Below are 25,290 nucleotides of genomic sequence, written 5' to 3'. Positions count from 1 at the left end.
CCAAGGATAATGGAAAGTCGTTCGCCAAAGCCTGTTTCTGTTGCTCAGACAGACATCTTGGACAAAAAGAAGAGCTTCAGCTTTTCTTGCTTAACTGCTTTTTATTCATATGTGTGCTTAAAGTTACTCCCACATACCCACCCTGTGATGTCTGAGCCTGTAAAACAAGCAGCACTGTACCGGGACTGCTAAAAATGATTCCTACGAGATTCCTCACTGGATAACTTTTTGGAAATGAGGTTAGTTTTGACTGCTCTACAAATCACAAGTTTGCATTTGCACAAGACGACTCCTGCCATCTTTTTTTTTTTTTTTTTTTTGGCATGTTGTAGTTGATAAATGTAAAACCCACCAGTTTTGACTTAGTTACTCTAACTGCAAATAATCATATTTTAAGTGTTTGGAATATATTTTGAAGAAATTATCCCAAAATAAGCATTGTGAAACTTGTGTGCAGTAAAACAAATAAATAGTGGGAGAGAATGCTTAGTTAAATGAAACTGTCTTTATAAATCTGCAGGCTTGGCAGACTGTTATTCTGGCAGGCATTTGTCTTTATAAATTTGCCAATTTTTGGAATCTGGCTCCTTACTAGAGTGGGGAAAGTGAGGACCTGATCCAGAGAGGAGCGAGGAGGATACAGAAAGGGCAGGATGTACTGGAGGATGGGCTGTGTTCCCATTGGAAAACGGGGAGGATTATGAAGCGCTGATAGGAGGGGAAGGGTTGAAGGCAAGAACTGGGATGGAGAAGGAAGCAATGAAGCACTGGAGAGGACAGGAGTGGCAGTGTGCTCAGTACTGAGCGTCTTGGCGTGTTTTCACTAGGCACATTTGAACAGAGTTCTTTCCTCCAGATGAGAATAAGAAATTGTCATTTTTGTCTCTGTTCTTTGAGGACAGATGTGACACGGAAAGCAATTTGATCTTGGTATCAAAGCGCTTTTGTTTGGAAACACTTTCCCTTCTCTGAGCCAGTAAAAGGGGAAAGAAAAAAAAAGGACTATTTTTGCATCTTGATTCCTAGAGATTTATGCCTGTAACTTCCATTCATGTTAGCTCTGATCAAAGTTAAATCACAAAGTATCCCCAGCACTGACATCTTCCCTAATTTGCTAATTCAAGTCTTTATACAAGATGCATTTTCTCCTTTCTGATGTGACAATTATGTGCTTTTTTTTTTTTCTCTAGACCACAATATTTCTTTTTCACAGCTGTTGTTTAGACTTCAGCCTTGTGTTCCTATTTTGCAGGCATATAACTGTGGTTAAGGCTTATGTGATGAGTTGTTTCCTTAAATGATTCGGTATTCTTCAGGACAATATCTAAAAATACATATGACACATTAAAAGGAATTTATGGACAGTTTTGGAACAAGACTGTGCCTGTATTAAGTAGATTTAGACAAAGAGGGAGAAAACAAGCAGTCAGTAGGACCACAAACTGTTTTATGGGCAGAATTGCATCCCGGAGAGCATATGGATGGAAATATAAGCTTCTGAAATGAGTTCTGTTTGTCTGATGCATTTATTTCGAAGGGAATTATGAATGGATGTGGTGTCACCTGTTCATTCATACCAGGCCATTACTTTTGTCCCCACTGTGTCAGCCAGCCGGTCACTTTTGGGAGACTTCTGCTCTCCCCACAGCCTGGGATGTTGTTCTTTGTGTTCCCCGTTCCTATGCCAGAGGAAGTGTGTGGGCAATCATTACAGATTATGGGAAGAAAAATTAGTCATGGAAATTAAGCCAGAGTCCTGACCTGACTTGAGCTGCTGCTTGCTCCCAGGCACATGTTAAGATGCGGGTTTCATGGAACACAATGTCTACTTACTGTAAATTAGTTCTTGATCAACTCCAGAGTAATGTGTAGGTTAACTTGGTTTTACACTGAATCATTTCTAAAGTTTACTGGTGGAAGAAGAGGTTTCGTAAGGACTTTTCTGTGATTTGATCACAGTGGGAAAACTTGTCTGTCTTTTAAACAAAAATCCTCATTACTGACTGAGAACTCCCTCTATTTCAGAGACAAACTGTGGAGCTATTTGCACTGCTTTTCGGGTTTCTAAGAGCAGAAGAGAAGCAGAAGTTGATTCTTAAAAATAGTATGGTTTAGTAACAAGCTATGGTCAGGACTGGTACATACACATGAAATAGAGTGTTCCTGATTTCTCACAAATATGTATATTCATAAATATGTATATATATTTTTCTCTTAGTATTTCTAAAGTAAGCAAATACTGGAAGAATGAAATGCAATTCTTACTTTTCTGTGCCCAGCTGCAAAATCAGGAGTAAAATAACCCACTAAGAAGTAAGTAGCGACCTACAAAGCTTATTAGTGCAAATGAAATATTGAGAATAGACAGATTTAGGATGGGGGTTTGTGGATGTCAGATTCTTGATCAGCTGTATTAAGCATTGGTAAGATGAGACATTGAATCTCAGCATGTTGGTGTCTTTGTGAGATTTTTTATTTCAAAGAGATCCAGATACATGAATAAAAATCTTGAGCTTAAGTGAAAGGAATAGTCAGCCATTCAGGCATGGTTCATGAATCACAGCCGTTCTTGTTTTAAAAACTGGAGTTGGGAAACTGGATGCCAAACTGTTCTGAAGTTGATGCTTTAAGTGGACTCACTGTGTATGGGGAGGACCTACAGGGGGAAGAGAATAGAAGCGGAGCAGGGATGCCATGTGCACTAACACAAGAAAGAAAGGCAGCAGTAATGCGTGGGTTTGCTCTCAGATAGCATTCACCCTTCTATACAGTCTGCATAACAAAGGCAATTGTGGGGTTATTAAACGGTATGAAGTGATACACTGATTTCTTGAGGCATGTTTATTGCCGCACTGTAGGAGGTCTGTAAGGTCTATTAACTAGAGAAGTTCAAAGATACTCGTTGTTGTTCAATATTTATTTTTTAAAAATTCTGTGCAGCAGGGTGTCCGATAAAAGGGTTTAGGATCCTCTGTTCTCCCTGTTATGCACATTTCAGTTTGTTTAATGGAGCTTTCCTTTTTGAAGCAAACATATGAAGTTGCCAAAACTAAATGGTTTGTGAGTCTGGTTGTTGTTAGGAAAGAAAAGCCAATGGTCCTGTGGGTGAGTGAAAACTTATTATTGGGTGCTTTCATCATTATTACATGTTTTAATAGTTGATGAACAGACTCATTCTCATTAGTCTGGTCTGTGCTGTGATGACAAACAGTATTTGTTTACCCAAACTACAACAAACACTCAGATTCTGTTGAGGACTTCGTTCAAGCTTAGAGTTGTTTGGCGAGTGACAAGGGATATTTCCCTTTTTATTCATTCAACGTATTTCAAAGGTAGGAAGATGCAGCTTGAGGCAATATTGTTGTACAGAAGTACTGCAAGTTATTTTCCTATTCAAGGGGAGCAGAAAGGATTAGCAGATCCCAGTGTGAATTAGGATTGCATTTCAGATGTGCTCATGTGTATACAAGAGGTGATATCAAACGAATTCCTGGTACACTTGGAGCCACAGGTTTCAACAGGGGAAAAAAAAAATATTAATAGATCTCTAGAGCTGGAAAGGGCCATTGGATACTTTGGCTGGACCTTTTGTACAGGACATTTTGTAAAACCCTACCAGTTACCACTGGGTCCAGGGCAATGTGTTTGATTGGAGTAAAGATACTGGAAGCATGAAGAGATGGATGTGGATGAAGAGATGGTGTGGCTGGGTGTTTTGTTTTTTTTTTTGTTTTAAAGAACAAACAAAAGCCAAAAAGTATTTTGAAAAAAAAACCAAAACCAACTGTTGGAAAAAACATGCCTAAGTCCTAAATTGGTTTAGGTCTTCACATATCTTACTTTGCAGAATATTTTGAGACTTTCTACTGTTTGATTGTAACAAAATAATAATAATACTGTATCAAGCATTTGTGAAAACAACTGTTACAGAAAGACAGAAATCCCACCTCATTCCTGTCTTGTTTTATGTTTAGTTGATAGCTACAACAGAAATGAATAATTCTGCAGGGTAAAATATACAACACCTCCCAAGAAGATGAATTATTTGCTGGAAAGTCTGTTGCTTCACTTAGACCTTCTTCATGCAAACGATATGAACGTGGAGTCCATCAGGAAGCATATTGCTCAGTGAGGAGAGTAACTCTTTCTAAATCGCTTCCTAGTTGGCAATTTTCCACTGTGCTCTTTCCTGTAAAGCCGACACAACTATTTGTGCATTAAAAAAAATAGAGCGCAAGCAGTAACACACATTTTGTGTTATCGGTTGTATTCAGTGAAGCAGAAGTCCTGTTGTAGCTCAGTGGGATGACATATGAAGTTATTCTAGTGTTGTAGGAAATAATTGACTTTGGATTTTCTTTGTTGCAGCTGTTGTGCAGGGTTTTGATTTGTCTGAGGGCTGTGTGTATGTCTTCTGGAAGAGCTGCTGATCATAACCACTTGTGTGTCAGCCTTCCAGTGAATATTCTTCATCGGTTCATTCATCTGTCATCCGCTTGCGTTGAATTCCACGGATGTTGTGAAGAGATATTTGTTCTTGTCAAAAGATGTTCTGCACCACTGTGCAGAAAGATACGAACAGTGCAGGTAATAGATTTTATTAGTCTAATTGAAATAGAAGAAAAAATGAGCGAGCTTTTGGCACATAAATCCTTTTCAGGGCCTGTTCCTTAGGTAATAAGTAATTATCCTGGAAGTGTTTGTGTCCAGGGAATGTCTGTGTTTTCTAGCTATAAAATTGGTCCAGTTAAAGAGATTATTTCTTCTTGCCCCTCCCACATCTTCAGTCAATCATGGCTGCAACAATTCTGGTAATGTATTTCTTCAGCAGCTCTTGGTTTCTTCTCTCTCTGCTTTTCTTTGCGTTCAGCCAACACAAGCAGAATGGAAGTGATCTACTTTTCACACATGTAACAGTCTGCAAAATAAACACTACATCAGAAAAATTACAAATATCCCTGGCTAATAACTTTTTTATACAGCTACTTTTGACAGAGGTGGTGCTGTTGCTCCTCTCCTGCTGCAGCTATGCACTTCAAACTCCTATTTCATCATATGTATTTTGTTGATTAGAAAAAAAAAAGATGGTGCCTTTCTTAATTTGGCAGTTTTCATAATTTACATTTTTAGGTGAGAGCTGCCAAGCTTTATTAGGGGACTAAGGGGGATACTTGTGTCACTTCTCCATGCTTGGCATGTTATTTTTCTCTACATTTATTAACTCGAGCTGTCAACCTATAAAATGCTCTTGTAACATTTGCATGTGAGGAGTTGCAGGAGGTGACATAAGCTAATAGAAGGTGTTCGTGGTAACAGAAAATCTCATTAGAACGTAATGGAAGTGACAAACTCAGGGACTTTCGCTTTGTGTTGTAATTACCAATGTTTGGAGAGAACAATGGAGCAGGTATGCGATCGAGCCGGGTTGGGTGCAAGATTCTCTGCTAATCACAGGCACGTCAGTCGTGATTAAACATCCAAATACAACCTTCAGCCTTATATTCCAGTTGTGGATGCAATGGCTGCAGGATTATGTTTTAAAAGCATTCCTTTTATTTAGTAACAGTAGAAAAATTAGATATCTACAGGAATAAATGCCAAGAAGAGACCGCAATGGTAGAAAGCTTATAACATATTGCATATAAAAGGATGGCAAGATAAACCTTTTATGGCTCCTGGAGATGAAGCTTTCTGCACCAGATGTTGTTGAGAACCTGTGGGCTATTTGGTTTTATTGTGCTGTTTCTGATTGCTTCTTTAGAGAGGAGAAACATTATCTACTGAATTTCTTAACAGCGCTTGGCTGCCATTGTTTCCCTTAAAGAAGAAGGTGAGGAGGATGAGTGGAGTTGTTCCTGTTGGGAGCTGCAGTGAGCTGGCACTTGCTTTGTTTGGCCCTGGTGTCCCGCTTTGGATCTGTGTTTTCTCTGGAAATGTTTCTTTGTTTCGTTCTGATTTGCCAGGAGCTTTTCCATCCTACGGTGGTCTTAGCCTTGGTGCTAACTGTTTGCAAAAAATTATCCTAAAATCCTGCCTCAAAGGGTATCAGAGGGCATCACAAACAGTCGCAACAAGCCAGTGAAAATAATCTCAGGGAGAGGAGATGGAAGCCTATTTTATTGAAGAATAGGTGTCATCCATAGATCCCAGTGTTCTGCTCTAGGTGGTATTCATCATTAATAGACATGGTAGCAACAGTATTTTGATTAACTACCAGTGCAAATACCGTAAGTTGTGAAATAAACCACCAAATCACAGCAGGTTTTTTTCAGGACACTTTTACTCCCTTTAGTCTGTGATCCTTGAAGGCAGAAGGCCATATTTATACTAAAAAATGCATTTGAATTGCCAATCTAAAAAGTGTACAGTTACTGCATGCTTATGTACTGGGCATCCTGGCCTTGCCATCTCAGTCCATCTGGAGTCTGGTATCTATCACACACATAAATATTTCATTGCAGATTTGCAGGAAGAAACTAGGACTGACTTGGACAGTTGTTGCTCTGAAATTCATGGATCAATTAGCATTTTTTAATAATGCTTCAGACTGCATGTCAAGGAGGGCTGGTTGTTGATGTTATCTGAAATAAGGTTCTGTAACCTTGGAAAAAATATACCCTCCCTTTTTATTTCCTAGAGCATCATAGTGAACAGAGCAGATGACATTTTGTTTTAGGATTGTATTTTCTATTTGGACAGAAATAATGTATTGGAGAACTCCTAATGAAATCAATTGCATTTTTGCATGAGGTAAGACAGGGTGTAAAAGGTTGGCTGTAGCCAAGGATCACACCATTATTCTTTCTGACATTCAAATACAAGTTGCATTGTCAAATACTGGAAAACACCTGCAGTGTAGATTACTTACTTTATGCTCCATTTAATCCTCTTTCTCAGTATGTTTTTTTAATTTCAATTCCAGAAAGGAAATAGTACAAATTTAGTCAAAAGCCTCTTTTTAATGAGGTTATATTTTTCTCAATTTTTACACAAACGGAAGTGAAAGCTGTGCCCTCTTCCTGTACAATCCTGGAATTGAAGATGCGAGAAATGAGTGAAAGAGCACACTAGATCTTCACGGTGTGTAAATAAACCTTTAATGTCCTAAACTTAGATGTGTCAGTCACTAGACAAGCAGATTCCTTCTTGCCTGAGAAAGTAAAAAAATACGTTCAAAACAGTTCTTCAAGCCCCTTTTTTCTTAAGAAGCTCTAGGAAAAAAAAGGGTCAGGAAAAGCAAAAAGTAGCATTGCTCTCCAAAATGCCTGGGGCAGTACAAGAATTTTCTTTTCTCATTTTTGCAGAAAGCCTGACAAGAACTCGTTATGGTAAATGCTTCTGCTGCTGGAAAACAATCTGATCTGGAAACCACTTGCTGAGTCATTGGCCTGTTGCAGGGGTTGGAAAAGGGGGCAACGGGAACAGAGAGGAGATTGGGATTGCAAGCAGCTATTAAAGCGCCTTCTTAAGGCAGACCAAATTTTATCTCGATTTAGCCAATAAGGTGAAAGTACAGGTGGAGGTAAAAAGGAAGAATATGGGAGTAGCAGATAGAGGTAAGAGCTTAGTATTTAGGGAGCAGATATTACTCTTTCATTACCTGCTTCCCTCTCTTGATCGATGTGTGAGGGTCATTTGGTTTGCTGCTGCCTTTGGGATTTATTTCTGAATACATGCATATTGTTTAGCACTATATCATGTACTTCAGTGTTCCTGCTTACTGATTCCAGGGTGAAATCTGTTTTGGGCTTGATACGCTATATTTCACCCATTCCATTCCTTTCTCAAGAAAGACAAATGGTTGTAGGTCTTTGCAAGTCAACAACTCATAAACAGGACCTTTAGGAATTAGAAGCTCCTGCCTTCTGTCCTTTCTTGCAATGGTATAAGCATTGCGTGAGAAGAAAGGAAGAAGGGATCAACAGTTAATTTTAATTACAAATAAAAGTGTTCTTTTAAAAAAAACAATACGTTGGTCATTCTGCATAGTTGTCTACCCCTGTAATACTCATAGCATTACATACAGTTACAGTTCACTGAGAATATGATGCAGATGTTTGGCTCCTTTGCCAGAAATACATACATTATGAACAGAAAGATTAACATTGTGAGAAGAAAGTTATAGCCTGGCTATTAAATTATTGCATTCCCTTTTGGAAAATCCTGTAATCACTGTGTCCTTAAATTCTCCTTGCTTACTGTTCTCTCACTTGAGACTCTCCATGGCGGTCATTAATGGAGTATTGTCAGTTTGTGTTCCATTTCTGTGTTCTGTGTCCAGGAATGATGGAGAGCTCCATTTACCTGTTCTGTTTAACTGGCAGACTTGTTACAGTCACAGCATTGCCTTTGTATCTGCACAAAAATATTTGTTGTAATTCCATCTGGATCTTTGGGTAGTACAGGTTTGTTTACCAAACCAGAAAGAATGTAGTTCATAACAACGCTAGTTATGCTCTGCGTACATATGCATGGAGCATGAATGACTTTGTTTTTCTGAGATAGCATGGTGAGGGGATAGTGCTAAAACCTGTTTCTTGGGGCCAGGCTTTGGTTTGGATGCCTGGGACTGTAGTTTGTGGAGGATGGGGAGCAGTTGCCTGTGGGCTCTCCCGTGCCATCTCCCCTGGGCTTGCTGCACAGCTCCAGCTGAGTTCCCCCTATGGAAAAACGAATAACACAGTCATCTTGCTGGCTCTGAAGATCCTGATGTAATGAGGGATTATCTTCTTTTATCACCTTAGTTTCTCAGAAGTTTTACTGGAGGGTTTTGCTATCTCTTAATGTGTCCTTTTCAGTTTAGTGTCTGAATGTATGTGAGAGCTGAAGGCCTGGATGAGCTCTGCATTTTGCTGTAACCAATAAATTCAGAAGCAGCTGTGTCTACATGCGTGACCAAGGAAAGAAAAACCAAGATTTATGCTTGTAATTCTGAGGCAGCTACCTCATGTTATATTCTTCAGTTTATTATCAGTACAGTTCTACAGATTTCTGGTGGTTTTGAGACTGGAAATAAACTTCACAATGTTGATTCAACAGTGAAGTTACTGTTATGTTGTTCAGAACTCATTTTCCATTCATTAAAAAGGTCATAGCTAATTTATAGGTATCAATTTGTTTAATGAGACTACTGACATTTCAGCCCAAAGGCATCTGTCAACAGGAAAGTAATTTTTTTTTCTTGTGCACCTTGCAAGCAATAAAGAGAAATCTCCTTTTTATTTCAGTAAAACATTTATTTCAAGTGTTAATGTTCTCATGGGTGAGTTCTATGAGGAAAAGCTTAGATTTCTTTAATCTGGTAAGAAAAATATAGTTGTACGTCCTTCCTGTTGCGTTTAAAACCCAACCAGTTATCTCCCCAGCCAACCCTGGTCTAGTTCTTACCGTAGTGCAATCCTCCATTAACTTGACTGGCTTTATTGCGTTTGTGTTACTAGAGTTAAAAAATGCGGTGGTGCCTTGACTGGCCAAGCGCATCCAATCTTGGGCTCGTTGGAACTGCCACGATGGACCTGGGCTGTTTATCTGGAACAGAAAATTACATGTTTGCAGAACAAACTTGGTAACACGGAGCTGGAAGAGAAATGTAGCAAAATACCAGGAAGATTAACTAATAGTCTATTTCTTGGGCAATTAGAGGCTTTCACGCTGGTGTCAGAGGTAGTTTGTGAGTGCACCAGTTTCGTTGGTTTTTGGAATTATCTTCTATTAGGTTTTGCATTTCCTTTTCTTCCTATAAATATGATCTTAAAATTTCCCATTAGTCTTGCAGGTGCTCTATTGAAATGTATCATAGTCACCTTAGAATATGCAACGATTTGGATGTAAAAACCCTCGATGTGAGGTTGTCCGAACAGGGCCTCCAAAGAGACTATTGAAGGAGGCATCTGGAGCATATTGCATTTCGTACTTGAGCTGTGGTTTGACGGTGCATCCTGCTGGGACATCAGGGACTATGGTGTTCAGTGGAATCATTGGGAACATTCACTTGAAGTTGGTTAAGTATTATAATATGCTTTTTTGTTTTTTCTGGAAGCCTTGGGGTGTTAATTTGGCTACATATCAAATATGAGTAGGGAAGTGGCTCTCCATGGTAGATGACCAAAATTCTATGGTTTTATTAATACAACTGAAAACCAAACACAAATCTGCAGTCCGCGCCCTGCTTTTGGACTGGTGAGCAGCCTGTGTGATGAGTGCTGGGTTTCTTTTTATTGCTTTTGGATGCTCAAAGTGGAAGAGTCATTTATTCTTTTTCTCCAGATTACTGGATCAAACTGTTTTCCCCACTTCAGTTGAGTTCAGTAGCACTGCTGTTGCAAGCAGCACTTCAGTGGCAAGTACATGTGATGAGTTTTGCTTTTTCTTGTTGCAATACTAAATTTAATTTGTTTCTCTAGGTAATTTAACCTATGGACATGAAATAACAGTATTGAAGTTGTTGTAAAAGGACAGACAGGCAGAATGAAGCATTTGAATTTCTCGCTGCAGTGTATAGATCTGCAGGGGTTAGTTTTCTTGCCTTTTATGTATTTATTTATAAAATGAAAGTGGAGAGAATGTTAAAAAAAGATTAAAAAAACCCCTTAAATTTCTCCCTGGAGGATGGAGAATAACCTACTGTTAATTCTGCGTGCTTACTGAGAAGTGCAGGACCCATTCTAACTTGCAGTTTTATATGCTTGTACTTGCTGTTGTGTGTTCATATGTTGTTTTTATCAATATGGTTGCCCATACTAATAAATTCCAGGTGTGTGAGTCTGTGCAAGAGCTGCAACAGGCAGTGATTTAAGGTTTTTCTTAATGCTGTAATACAACCCTTGCTCACGTTAAGGAAACTCTATCACCAGGGGAGCAATCTTCTCTGGCTGGGCTCTGCTCTAAGCTATAGAAAAGCAGATGAGAAACCCGAGGCTGGATTTGCAGTACTGACAGTGTATTATACCGTGAGGTAGCTAGTTTTTCACTTACCAGTATCATAATAAAACACACTTCTATAGATTAAGAGATACCGACGCTGAGCTCCGTATAGCCTGTCACAGGTAAATAAAATGCTATAAAAATATTGATGCTTTGGATGCAAATAATGAAATAGTGTTTTTTAAAACACTTATTCAGTTACATTAAACTTGGTCTAGCAGAAAAAAGTACATTGCTGGTGGGCAGTGTGAGCCCTTGGAGGCTGTAAATCCTGCGCTTATATTGAGAAGAGTCGATGTGAATATGAAAAGCTAGGCCTAACCCTGTGCTCATGGCAGGGGAAATACATCTGCTGGTACATCCTCCCATAGCCCATCTAGAGTCTCCTTTTGTATTGAAATATGTATCTGTAGTTTTTAGCTACTCATTTATTTTCACTGGTGCCAGCATTTTTCCAGAACTTATTTTTGTTTGTTTGGCACAATGTTATGCCAAAGTGAAGGTGAGCTTGGGGAGAGTTATGATTGTGAAAAGCGTGGGTAAGTTACTAGTGACAGGAGAAGAGGTTTTAAAATGGAAATAGTTACAACTTAGTCTAATGTCACTGGAGTTACAGTCCTGGTACAGATTCAGAGGTGAATACCCAGCAGAAGCCCAACTGGCCACCCTCCCATGGCTTTTCCTTTTATCATCCCTTTTATCTTAACACCTCCATTCTTTAGCTTATGTGTGCTCTAGCACATCTGGTTTGCTGGTGCCTTTGTGTTTCTTGATCGATTTCTTTTTAATGTTATTAATTATCTTTGTATAGTTTCTTGTCTCTGTGTGTGTTGTGTTTTCTCCTCTGTTCTGCTGCTAACACAGAAATAACTTCAATGCTGGGGTTGGGAAGCACTGGTGGTAAAAAATGTATTGAAAACTGTGCCTGTTCACCCACTGGTACTTCAATGTGGACTTGGAAGTTGTATGACTCTGAATAGCTGTTACTGGAAAACCCTTTATTTTTGGCAGAGATCCTCCCTAATTCTGGGATGTAGAAGCAGGTACTCAGTTTGCAACACCGAGCACTGTGTTCTGTTTGGGCACCCATACCTCCAACGTTTGAGAAGCGTGGGGGAAACACAAGCAATAGGAGTGATCAAAGGAAGCTCTGGGCAATATTTGAAAGATTTGAGGTTAAATAGCCTTAGAAGAGAGATTTGAGGAGGAAGTAACGACTTTCAAATACATTAAAATCTGCTGAAAAGATGGAGGAAATATTCTATTCTCTGTATTCAAAATGATTAGGACAAGAATTCTTTATCTTCAGTTCCTTGAAGAAGGGTCCACTATGTGTATGAAGAAATGAAGTTTGACTAAGGGTAGTGTTCTCTAAGAACAAATTGGATAAGCATTGGATAAAATATATATATGTATTTCCTACTGCCTCAGGCCAGCAGAGTTGACTCATTAACCACTTTAGTCTTTCTACAAGTTCCCATGGCTCTGAGTTGTGTGCTGTGCACCTTGTGGGTGGCTGTGCAGCTTCAGCAGGGCTTGCTGGCAGGTGAGGGTGATGGATGGACAAGGCACAAAGTCAGAGCAGGCAGGACTTGCAACAGGCAATTCATTTCATCTCTGCATGTGCCACAGGAGCAGGGCAGGAAGAAAAACCTGTTATCAGAGAAGCCAACACCAACATATCAGCAAGAACATGAAATCCTCATTGAAAGCACTATTAGATCACCGTGAACTGAAAGTATCTTTCCCGTTTGGTAGCAGCCATTGCTGCTAAGCCATTGATCCCATATCTTCTTTATGAGAGAGATTCTGGGGCGCATATTTCTCCTCCATTTACCGCTTCAATTTCTATTCCCCTTCTCTTTCTGCCCTTGATTAAATACTGTGCTGTGGCGTCCATGAGAATAATTGAGATGAGCAGAAGCATTCCTAACAGGAAAAAATTGCAGCCTCCAGCAAATACTTGTTCTTATTAGTCAATGTGCCACCTTAGGAGAAAGCGATTAATTTCGGCTCAGCACTTCGCTTTAATGATGTGCTGCTGTAATACCATATGTGGGGCATTTGTTGCCTCCCCCCTAAACAACTACTGGGCATCAAGGTAGTCCTTGGCTTCTTTTGATGTCTGCGATGATTTCTGATAGAAGTGTAGCTGTTTTTCACTAATGCTGTATCTTCACTGGGGAATACATTTTGGTCTGAAGCCAAATGCTGTAGAACTAGTAGTAACATGATACTTGAAGGTTTTTTACTCAAATCAAAACTTGGCGAGGGGCCTGTTTTGACAGAACTGGCTTCATGGGGAGAATTTGCTGAAACACAGGAACAGAGACCTTGGGAGTCTGAGTAAAAACAATATTTCTGCCTCCTTGTTATTTTAGTGCATATCCCGAATTATCTGGATCCTGAGATGAAAAATGGAAGCAGCACAAAATCCTGATGCTTGCTGAGCTTTCCTTTGGTTGAGAGTATTGATGGTACTGGGACTGACTGGTAATCAAACCATCAGAGTTGAAACTGCAACCTTTTCAGATGCTTCCATATGGTCAAATTACGCTTGTTGTGGGAATGGTGAAGCAGCTGTGACCTCTTTATAACAACCTTACACATTTTTTTTTTTTTTTTTTAAAAAGGCACAAGATCTGATTCCCAATGGTACAGAACCACTTTGTGTTCGTGTAGGATTTGACTGGTGTGCCTGCATTTTCACTTCTTCACAGACCAAAACCAAACCACCACTAACAAAACTGCAAAAAACAACCAAAACCAAACCAAGAAACCCAGTATGGCAAATGTCCTAGTGTTAGGAAGGAAAGAAAAGCAGATGCTGGTGCTTGTATCAGAAGGTCAGGGATTTTGGAAAACAAGGGCTAAACATCCGGCTGAAGTGAAACAGGGATCGGAAGATTCTGGGGTTTTTTGGGTTTAAAAGAAAGTCTATTTCACAGAAATGCCGTGGTAATTTTAGCTTCTGCTTTGTGCTTGATTTGAACCCATCAGCTAGTAGGAGAAACTATCAGTGTTTGTAGTACAGACAGTGTTTGCTATTCTGAAGAATTAATTTGTTGATAATGGAACAGAGAAATTTAGAGTATCTATGTAGTATAATGCATAACCATGTGATATAACGTATACGGATATACAGAATGTTGCTGCGATTGTTAGACTTGGTTGTTTTTAATATCAGTAAGAGAAAATGACAAATCCTACCTGAAGAACTTGCACAGCATCTGATTTCTCAGTACATTGAAATCCCCAGGAGGGGGCCACAGTCCCTTAACAAGATCACGCCCCGTTTGAGAGCTCCCATGGAGAAATAAACAGCAAGACAAGTGATTGTTAATCACCACTTAGGTGCTTTTTTGTTTTTAAGTGGAACTTTGTTCTAAGGATTTTAAAAATCCTTTTGGTATAACTTTTTAAATTCACTTTTTGAAAGCCTTTTTTTTCCTCAGGTGAAAACTTGACATATAAAGTGTATATATAAAAGGCAGAAGGCAGTACCATATCATCCTGTTACTTTTAGTTTGAAAAGCAAGCGTGTGTGTGTTTGGTTGAAATCCAAGTAACAGAGAAGGCGGTTGGAACTCCTGCACGTGAGGTTAATTTAAAGCACGCCAGAGAGCTCCCAGGGCTGCTGCTGATAACAGCAATAATTATGTACTACTTAAATTCTGGGGAGCATTAATATTTAAATTTGTATACCTTTCCATTATAGTTTAAATTTATGATACAGAACCCTGAGGCAAAAATGGAAGGCAATTGCGCTGCGATATCAATACACCATTTGTCTCTTTCAGAGACCCAGGAAGATGTCAGGTGATTGTTGTGCCTAGAAATTAATTTTTGATTACCTTATTTTCTTAACGCAAACAAGCTGCCGACTGCAATTCCAAGTCACTCTTCTGGGAAATGCATCAAGACGGGGACGTGCCGGCTTTCTGCAGACTCTGCATTTCAGAGCAGGCTGGTTTTTCCCGTAGCCACTCGGTGGCAGCAGGCGGCTTTGCAATGGGCAGAGCTCATGGAAAACCTGCCTGAGCTCCTGCTCCGTTTCTTGTGTGCTATGATACCAAGGCCTTTTGATTAAAACATAAATTATGTTTTCCTTATTTTATGGAAATAACGGTGTGATAATGTTTTGGAAGCTTTTAGCAGTACGCCACTCTGCGGTGTAAAATCACGGGGAGGGCAGCGAGCCAGGCGCTTGGGTTTCCCGGCAGGTGAGGCCCGTGACAAGGAAACCTCTTAGAGCTTTTATTTCTGATGACACCATTGTCACAGCCAGGGAGCAGCAACCCTGCCATGCTGTGAAACTGGCAGCATGTCGTCCTTGGAACTGCAAGTATCTGAGATCACTCAGAAGTAAAGCAGCCTGACAGATGAATGACCGTGGCGGGTCAAACGCTTAGGTTGTAGCTCCGCACAGTCAGACAGCAGCCTTCAACTGGAGAGCTGCGCGCTGTGTTCTGGGCAGAGTTGCCCCAAGGCAGCGGGCAGGGTTTGGGGTAGGCGGCTCTCCTTGCCGTGCTGAGAGATGCTCCGGGTGCTGGGCTGGCTCAGCACGCACTGTCAGCTGCCTCTGTGAGCAGCAAGAGGCTGGCAAAGGAATCTGCAGCTTTCTGAATAGCAGAGAGGAACATGCAGTTGTTCAGAGCTGTTGCTCGGTAGCAGTGCAAGTACTGCATGGAGGGGAAAACACAACATTGCTGCATAGCGGAGGTTAAGCTTGGTTTCCTTTTTACTGTATATTGCCTCAAGACATTTCAGAAAAGTGGCTGAACAGCACACAGATGTCATACACAAATGAAAGAACTAAATTCCATGTGATATGACGCCGTACAAAAAAGAAGATATCTTGCAAATTTTCTTTTTTAATATTGCACTAAATTGTCATTACTGCTGTGTATTTGGTATATGAACTCTGGGATGGAGGCACTGATTGAAAGACATGCTTGGCGTTCTGCATAGGCATAGGGTGCTGCGAGGGAAAGCAGCTGTTGGGCTCAGACAGACCCAGCTCTCCACTTTCACCTGGCTGGGAAAGCACAACATGATGTGTGACTGCTCCTGGGTCACAAAAGTTTACAGCGCAGACCGTTAAGATAAATTACCTGAAATACAGTTATTTTGACACTTGTAGGGGTAACCTGTGGAAGTTCAGAACTGAATACTTGTTCCTTATGTCCTTGTAAGATTGCAATAAAGTAGGGGAGGGATGGAGCAGAGAGATGGGGTTGGAGATCTCCTTATAGCTCTCCCTGCTGAATGTGAGTGGAAAGAAATCACTTGGAGTAGTTTGTTCTGAGACTTCCAGTTTGAATAAGCTAGGCAGACATGGAGGAGGACTGGAGATGGTACCTCCAGCTTGAAGAGATGACCTGACGTAATGAAGCGGAAAGTGTATCAGAGCTCTCAGTTTCTCAGTTGACTGATGTTCCTTTAGGTTATGCTGCCTTTCAGGTGTAATGTTTGAGCCTCTGTAGATTTATAGCTTCATCAAACTCAAAAAAAAAAAAAAAAAAAAGGCAAAATACAATGAGGTGTCAAGTTTTTCCTCTCATTTCATATCCAAACAGGATAAAAAGATGAGTTTAATATTAGTTATAATAAGTCAGAAAGCTTTTGCAAGCTGTGTAACAAAGCAAATCATATACTGGCTCCAATTCCCCTGCAAGTGCCTTTTTTAAAGCAGAGCATTGGTAAGTAAAAGCAGATTATCACCTGCTTTTTTTTTTTTCAGAAGGCATGAAACTTACTTTTCCTTGGGCACTGACCCCAGCCCGTGCAGTGAGTGGAGCAGGAGAAGGTTGCTATAATACTTTTGTCAATACAAGCATATCTTTCACTGGGACATACTCAAAGGTGTAAGTCCAAATCCTGACCAAGAAAGAACATGTCACTCTGTTTTGGATATGGGAAGATGTCTGCTAGTCCTTGTAAAAAGTGTTACTAGAGCCTGTTGACTGAAGTGAGGTCTGAATTTGGGTGTAAGTCAAGGCACAAGAGAAAATCAAGTAGTTTTAATGTCACTAATGTTGATATAGTACAAGTACTATAAAATTATTATACTTAAAAATATAGTACAAGTGCTTCCTCATTCTAGTAAACATCTGAAAATAATGGTAATCTGCCATCTCTGGTAGATTATATGTATTTACCGTGTAATACTTCAGCACGTTCTGTAAGGTCCTAACTACACAGACATTGAGGGCTGATCTCATTTCAGAGTCTAAATTCTTCTCTGCATAAACTTGAGCAGTAAGGTTATGTGTTGTTATATGCTGAATAACATTTCATGGTGGGTGTTCTCTGAATTGATTTATTGGGATGGCCCTACTGAAGATTAGTCTGTGAGCAACTGGTTTATTCACATTATGGGATTAAAACCTGTCCTGAGCCAGACTGGGTTTTTGTGGTGCTGTTCAGAGAGGGAATGAAACAGCAACATTTTAAAAGTCAGCGTCTAAATATTGCTATCCTAGACAACACAAAAGACTAATGTTTTACTTCTTTCTGAATGAAAATAACTGCAATAAAGAAATCTACCTGGTGTAATCTGTATTGCCGAATCTTTTTAAACACAGACCTTTGACCATGAGCCTGTCTTATATTAGGCCTTTTACCAGCGTGCCCTGAGTGCCTGGCCGTTAACAAATAATGAGAGCATTGATTAGGGAACCTAAAAAACCCCAAACTGGAGCACATTAGACTACTAAATTAAAAATTTATTCCAATTAGTAGTGGGGGGACTGCTTCCTACCCCACTAAATTAGGCAGCTGGGAATTAATGGCAAGTGAAAATCATTATAATGAGTCTTTTTTGGTAAGGATTTGAGAGAGTTTCTGACAGTGTCACCATGACCTCAAGGAGTTTAAGTTGCTCTCTGTACTGAAGATGCGTAAATGTTGATTAGTGTAAAGGTCTTGAGAGTCCAGTCTAGCAGAGCTCAGCCTTTCCTGCCTGTCCGAGCTCTGACTTGTCACTGTAATAAGCTGCTTGTTCCCATTTATTCGAATAGCTCAGGATAAGGAATTCTGTGACTTGATAGATGATATTTAATGTCAAACCAGAGTCTTTAATGGGTAAGTTGCTGATTAAGTGAGTGTGTATTTTCATTCATTGTCCTTTTAAACAGAAAATGTGCTATTTCTTTGCTATTCTTTATTATATGCACTTTGTTTCAGGTAAATTTATAAGAAAAATGGGAATTGTCAAAGAAAAAATATAGGTGTCATTCCAATTGCAGAGCCACACCGTGAACAGAAATAAATGCAAACAGAATTGGGGGCAAAAAAACATGTAAGCAGAGTGAAGAACAGGTTTTGTGCTTTACTTTGTGGCAAATCCAGTACATAGCTTTTGAGATACTGTTTTCTTCTGAAGAACCACACATTGATTCATTCTCTGTTATTGGTGGATAACACTACTTGGGCTTCATATATATGTATAATACATAGGTTATATATATGATTATTAATAATACATATATATTATTATCTATTATATATATTATATATTTTATATATTATTATTTGAGCTTTCACTGGTTTCAGTGCATCAGCAGTTACATTTTCCCCATGTGCTGATTTGCAAACAGCTATATTGACTCCGATGACTGAAGGACTGGATGTCCTGCCAGCAAGTAGCAGGCTGTGGTATATTAACAGTGCTGAGGGTTGTGCTGTGCTGAACATGGGCTGCGAGTTCATTGCCTTACAAAGGGAATCATCTTTAGCTCCTTCTTTGGCCTCTGCAGCAGGAATAAAACCAGCGTTCTTTATGGGTGGGCTGGACCGACAGGGGTGCCCAAAAGCTTAAGGACCAACCTCATTATCTTCCCTGGCCTTAGTCCAAGGGGTGTTACTCCTCTCCAAGAGTGTCGTGTTCAGGTATTTCCACTTTGCTCCCACAGGCAGATTATCCCCTTCATAGTGCACTGATTTCTTCGACAGATAATAATCGTGGGGCAGAATTGATGCTGTTCTGTAGATACTCATGCAGTTCTTGCATTCTGTTGTCTAGGGGGCTAAATATTTGTTAGAAGAAAATGCGTGTGTGGGTACGGAAAGCTTCAAAGAGTTTGGAAAGTACAGGGGAGAAGTAACAAAGCCTGTGAGATTTATGCATGACAGGATTTCCAGCAAGGGATTGTTGTTCTTCATTCTCTGCGAGATGTAAATACCTCTTCAGGATGTAATGTTGGATTTTGTATTGCTGATGTCGCTCAAAGCTTATTACAGGTTGCCTTGCTTCCCCAAATTCCCAAGTCCACTGCCCACTCAATTCCAATAACAACAACCAAAATCTGTTTTTTTGACCAGTAATTACCATTACTGTTTTTCTTTTTAAAAAAAGAACAAACCAAAGCAATTGGAGACAAGTATGCAGTCGTGGAAAAATGATGTTTGAGCAGAAGCCTTTCTCAAAAATGATTTAAACCCCTGTTTACCAGAGCAGCTGTAGGCCAGAGTTGCCGTGGAAACAGAAAGAATTCAAATAATATTAGCAATAGCCTATCTATTATGATATTGCCTTAACAATGCTATAGTAAAGGGTCACTTGTGGTTTCATTTATGGGGCTCACTTTTTAGTGATTTATCACCAATATTACAGGCTACAAATCTGAATTAGAAATAAAAGGGTCAGCCTTGAATTGGCTTATAACAACATTGGGAGGGAAAAAGTATTAGATTTTCCTATTACTAGACAAAAATATTTTATTTATTTAATCATATGTCTAGGAGAGTTTTGAGTTTTTCATATGGAGCAAGCTCTTAATCTTTTCTTAGGAATAAAATAATGCTCAGAGCATAAAATACATTGTCTTTGGCATCTAAAGGTGCTGACTCCAGCAGCAGAGATGATACAGCTGGGACTGGGACGTTTTGGGGAGAGGTCATTTGCTAGAAGTATGTTTTTCTTTTCTCTGTGTGTACGACTGGGCAAGAAAAGGCAAAAAATGAAGCTTGATTAGGTGTCATAAAGCAATTTTCGCTTCTTTAGATGTTGGCTGAAGCATTGACTTGGTGCTGTCAGGACACAGCCAGAAGTTCCTGGTTGCCAAAGTTTCAATTGCCAAAAGGTTTCCCTGTAAGTTGTGTGTTTGAGTGGTTTTGGAAGAATTACCTGACCAGTTCCCATGTTGAATAACCTGTAGTGCTCACATCTCGAAAGTATCTACAAATAAGCTTTGCAGAATGCTCTGCATTACATCCTATATAAATGCAGGGTAGAAATACTCAAGGAGCTTTTTCTGTGTTTGGCACAAAAACCTGGCACACGGCGCACAGCAAACTTTCCCAAAGACAGCTGATGGTTCTGAGTGCGCTGGAACGCTTGCATAGCGCTTCGCCTATTGCAAAAGCTGCAAAAACATTAACTAACTCACTAAACAAATTCCATGTTGCAGCTGTATCCCTCTGCTGGCAGGAAAGCATATGTGTGTATGAGTGAGGGGGGAAAATCTATTAAAGGAGGCATTATTTGGTCATTTTAAGCTTTATTACAATTCTTTGACTATTTTCGTAACAGAAGAATTTTTTTCTAGGATTATGATAGGGAAATTATATATTAATGTATGAAAAACATACACACCTTTTTCTTGTTGAACACAAAAACATCCAGTTGCCTTGGTTTCTTTTACAACCGAAGTGAATGTGAGTGCTCCAGAATGATTTGAAAGAACGGCCAACAGTCATTGAAGTGCCTCTGTCTGAAACAATATTGTTTTATTCACAGACTCAAATCTCAAGCTTTCTGATACACATGAGCTTGTGCACATCTTAAATGTGGGGTTTACATTGGTAAATATGGCAAATAGGTCATGATTCTGTTTGAGTCTTTGCAGTTGCATGTTATTTATATACCTGTGCTTAGCAGAGTTATAACATTGTTCTGTGTTACTGTTTGCGCTGTTGGTGGCATTGCCGTGTTACAAAAACCATACCCACTGCCTTTGGGTCTTAAGGGCACGTTAATTTATAATAGAAATGGATCTCCACATGTTAGCTACAGTCAGTGTTCTTACCAAATATTACAAGACTTATTTTTTTCCTTTCTGAAGTCTGTGGTTTATTAGAGGAGGGAATAATGCGCTTCTTGGGTGGTGCTATTGAGGAAGAAGGGCGGCTTTTCAGCTGCTCTTGGTATGTGAAAGGCAGCCGTAGTCTTTCCATTTGCTACAGAGGTTTTTTTGGCTGTTGGCAGGGATTCTGTGTTTTTAAAGGTTTTTGTGTTTGCCGGGTTTCATGTACTTTCATTTTCCTTTTGAAGTGTGCGGGAGAGTGCAGAAGGGGAAACACTTCATTATGTCCATGAATTATTCAGGTACAGTTCTAGGAGTTCCTTTAAATAGCTCAAGGTCTTTCTTTTTCCCTGAGTGTAGCTCCGTTTTCATTCTTGTGCAGTGCTCTTTGGCCGAATACAATTTTGATGAAGTACTGTCTTTTGGCAATTTCTAGAAATCATTTCAGACTTGAAATAAGTATTCGATTCTGATCTTTTCCAGCATTAGATATGCAGTGATCCTGAGTAGATACAGGTGAATAGTCATACATATGACTTTAGGAAAGAAGCAAATTATTCTCCCTAGAGTGTGTTTTCTGTGTGCTCTTTCATAAGCATTGATCTCAAATAACCCGCCACGTATAATTCTACAGTGAAGAAAAAAACAATTTGTAATCTTAAATAGTAATGTGCTGCTTTACATGCAATATTAGGCTGTTTTTCTCTGAGATTAATTTTATAAGCCGCATTTAGCATATCATTTCAATAGGGTGGCATGAACACTAACTCCTTATATTTGGGAAAAAAACAATGAGAGATGAAAATTTGTATTCAGAAAATAGTTAAGGACAACACCAGAGGGGAAGATGATTGGAAAGATGTCTGGAGGCCAACATGGGGAGAAAGGAAAGCAGAACACAACCCAAAGGATGCTTTTGAAAACTTGAGTTTTAAAAATTTTATTCTTGTAGTTCTAAAAATACATTTGAAAATGCGGTGATCCCTGCATAATCCCTTATTCAAATGAGATACAGGCTATTATGTCGGGGGAAAAAAGCTTTAAAACACTCTTCCCCTGGTTTTAGGGCTTTCCTGATCCAGTCTAAAGCAGCAGTGAAATAGGACTAGAGATTCTTGAGGAGAAAGACTTTTCTATTCCGTGTAAGTGCTGATGAAAACAGAGATGCCCGTGGCCAAAACCTCTCCAGGAAAAACAGTGAGTTTGCTGAGCACAGGCACCGAGTGTGGTCAGAAGATAAATGAAAGGTTAAAATGCAGTCAATATGTTCAAGTTCTCGATCGTAAGATTCTATCAATGTGAGTATAACCTGATTTAACTGTCAGATTTTGTTGCAGTATCAGTAAACTGTAATGAAATGGAAGTGTCTGTCAGTTGTGTAAGAGAACCCTGAAAAGCCCTGGAAAGCACCAGGTCCCAGTGGTAACCTGTGCGTGGTTACACAGAAAAAACCTGCATCCCCTTGCTTGGGAAAACAACATTTGTCAGGGCTGAGTCTCCCTCAGGATAGCAGCATACAAAATGAGAAAGGAACAGAAGCCATCGAACATCATATTGATGGGGGATTGTGTGTTAATTAGAATAAAATTACAAAATAATGTATACAAGTCTCTAAAGATGCTGTTAATGATAGAAAACCTGTGTCTGCTGCCTTAAGGACCTTGGTACTTCACTATTTCAATGGCATGGGAGCAAGAAGTCCAGAATAGAAACTTGTGAAAACATCAAGAAATGAGCCTGTTGATTTATGCCAATGGTTGGTGGCTGTTTCAAACTGGCAGATTTGTCACCTCAACCAAATTATTCATCTTGGTTTTGTGTATTAGTAGTGAATATTCAGCTCTACATGGATTTACCCTGCTTCATTTATATATTGTGCAATTGATTTGATTTTACTAAGTCTATTTTGGAATTAAATTGCATTATTTAATGAAATAATGTGCTTTAGTGTATTTGGATATCCATATGCATGTTTTATTGTCATTTTTGAATACCAGAGTAGCCCGTGTTTTATTAAGTATACTGTAATTCCATAAGCAGTAACATCACTTGGTGTTTAGATGTGTAACTTGGTTACTTGGAATAATAATTCAAAAACCCCACATAGAAAAGGGACCTTCATAAAGAAATGTTATTTGTGTTTTGTTGTTGAAGTCCAATAGCAGATTTGAGACCTGTTATGTTCAGCACTTGATATGTATTTACTTCTAAAGCTGTTCTTATTTATTCTGTCTTTCAAACTCATTTTAGAGAGTCATAGACTCTGAGTTGGAACAGGGCTAAAATAATTGAAATACTTGACTATCCTGGAAAAGGACTGAAAATTAATGTGTTATGCATTAGATTTTCTTTGAGTGATGATAGGAAGCAGGGAGAGAGAAAGATGGAGATGGGGAGGGAACTAAGGTAGGAATGAAGCCCCTTCAGCGACACTGAGTAAACTTACTATCCAGATACACACAGTCTGTCTGGGAGGATCTCTGTGTCTAATCCATCTGTATCTCTGCAACATTTCACTGTTTCTGAACTATATCCATGCAAATCACTGTGTCTTTCAATAATAAAATAGTTCTTTCATTGCATTTCTTAAGTATATTAAGAACATCAAGGGCCAATCACAAGTAAATTGAGTAGCATTGAGTTCAGTGAACTTTGAGTAAGACACGGAGATGTTGGATGAAAACCAGCAGTTTATACCTCTTGTTGTTGTTGAAAGAGTTTTAGATATTGAAAGTGCTATTGAAGCCTTGACATAATCTTGGAATATCATCCTGTTCTGCTGCAGCCATTACCCCTTATCAGTAGCAGCCTGAACCGATGTACGCTTTACTGCATTTTATTCTGAACTAATAACATGTAAAATATCACTGTTAAACTCTTGATTAAATAGAAACTTGTTTAAATAATGGTGGGATTCCAGCAAGTCCAAGGGGAAAGAATGGTAGGCAAACTAGGGCTGCAAGCTGTCCTGAGCAGGAAGAACGGACACATGGGCAAGTGATGGACAGGGTCCATCTGCTCACAGATTATCATCAGCTTCCAGATCAGCTGCGAGGAAAAAAGCACTGTCAGGTTAATTTCAGGTCAATCATAATGGCAAAAGGGTGGTTGAAGTCAAGTGGGAAGCAGCCACCAGAAGCAGGAAATTCATCTTAAGGCTTCTAAGGGGCTATTACAGAGTCCATATAAAGGTTTTTGCTGCTAAATGGTTTGCCTCCTGGAATAAATAGAACATGCCACCATAAATAGACAATGAATGTATGTTTGGGTCCTTGATGGAAGCACTGATTGATTTTTCTCTATGTAGCAAAGCCTTGAAACTATTCACTTTGAATGCTTTTTAGGGCTTGATCTCATTTACATATTTGTTTGTGTTATTCTTCAAGGAATGTAGCAGTGGTGAGGAGGAGAATGGAGAAATGGCCAAGAGATGTTAAACTTAGAAAGAAGTGACAATGGCTACTAATTGTCCTGACACGGAAGGGCTGAGGGATGCTGAGCGGAGGCTGTGGGTGCGCACTGGAGCGGTGCCACCAGCCCTGCCGGGAGTTATGGTTGAACTGGGAAAGGCACAAACCCAGCATTGAACGGTACAAAAGTTGGAGTTATATAGATTGTATGATTTGTACTTCTGTTGTGTTGGGTTTTGTTAAATAATCGAGATACTGTGAAAGCAGAACGGCGACAAATTCATTTCTACTTGGACAGTTGTTCCATACAACTTCTCACTGGTCCAGTGTTGGTAGAAAAATTTTTTTGTAGGTCCTACTTAAACTTATTTCCTCAGTCTAATTGCTCATTATTTTGTGCAGAGCAGTTTGGCTAACACATCTGTCTAAATGCTGTTTGTTTGTTTGTTTTAATAGGATGTTTTAAATAACTTGGGTTCCTGTGAGTTGGATGAAGATGACCTGATGCTTGACTTGGAGTTCCTAGAAGAACAACATCACCATCGTTCTGGTAAGTCAGCTAAATACCGAATACCTTCAGCAAGGCATTATTATTCTAGAAATGTGATGTCAATGTACAATTACTGGGAAATAAACAAGGCTTTTTCTTGGAAGAGCAGTATGTGTTTTGCAACATGGTTTGTGAGTGCATTTGCCATTTGTCAGGAAGATGCTCTTTACACTGTGTTTGAGCTTCATGTGGTCAATTACGAAATGGAAGTGTTTTTTCCAGCTACAGAAGAATTCCAGCCCCAAGGGTGGACACATTTAGTTTTCTAGATGCTTCAAATGAATCCTGCCCACCAAGCAGTTACTGAGACAACCATTGCTGATATAATTGCTATCCTGTTTTGTGTATGCTAGAGTAATATACTTGAGATAAAGAAGCC

General features: G+C 39.5%; 1 protein-coding gene across 2 annotated transcripts in view; it reads left to right on the top strand.

The window, feature by feature from the left end:
- The window catches only part of CCSER1 (coiled-coil serine rich protein 1), a 413,875-nt gene that overhangs the window by 43,783 nt on the left and 344,802 nt on the right, over positions 1-25,290 (top strand). For both annotated transcript variants that reach the window (XM_082050532.1, XM_082050533.1), the window contains exon 4: positions 24,818-24,911. In XM_082050532.1, the coding sequence (XP_081906658.1) occupies positions 24,818-24,911 (94 nt within the window). The remainder of the gene's footprint in view (positions 1-24,817; positions 24,912-25,290) is intronic.

This window comes from Streptopelia decaocto (genome assembly GCF_964273445.1).
Source record: "Streptopelia decaocto genome assembly, chromosome: 4".
NCBI lineage: Eukaryota > Metazoa > Chordata > Aves > Columbiformes > Columbidae > Streptopelia > Streptopelia decaocto.
The sequence above is the reverse complement of the archived record's forward strand: the minus strand, read 5'-3'. Positions and strand labels throughout refer to the sequence as shown.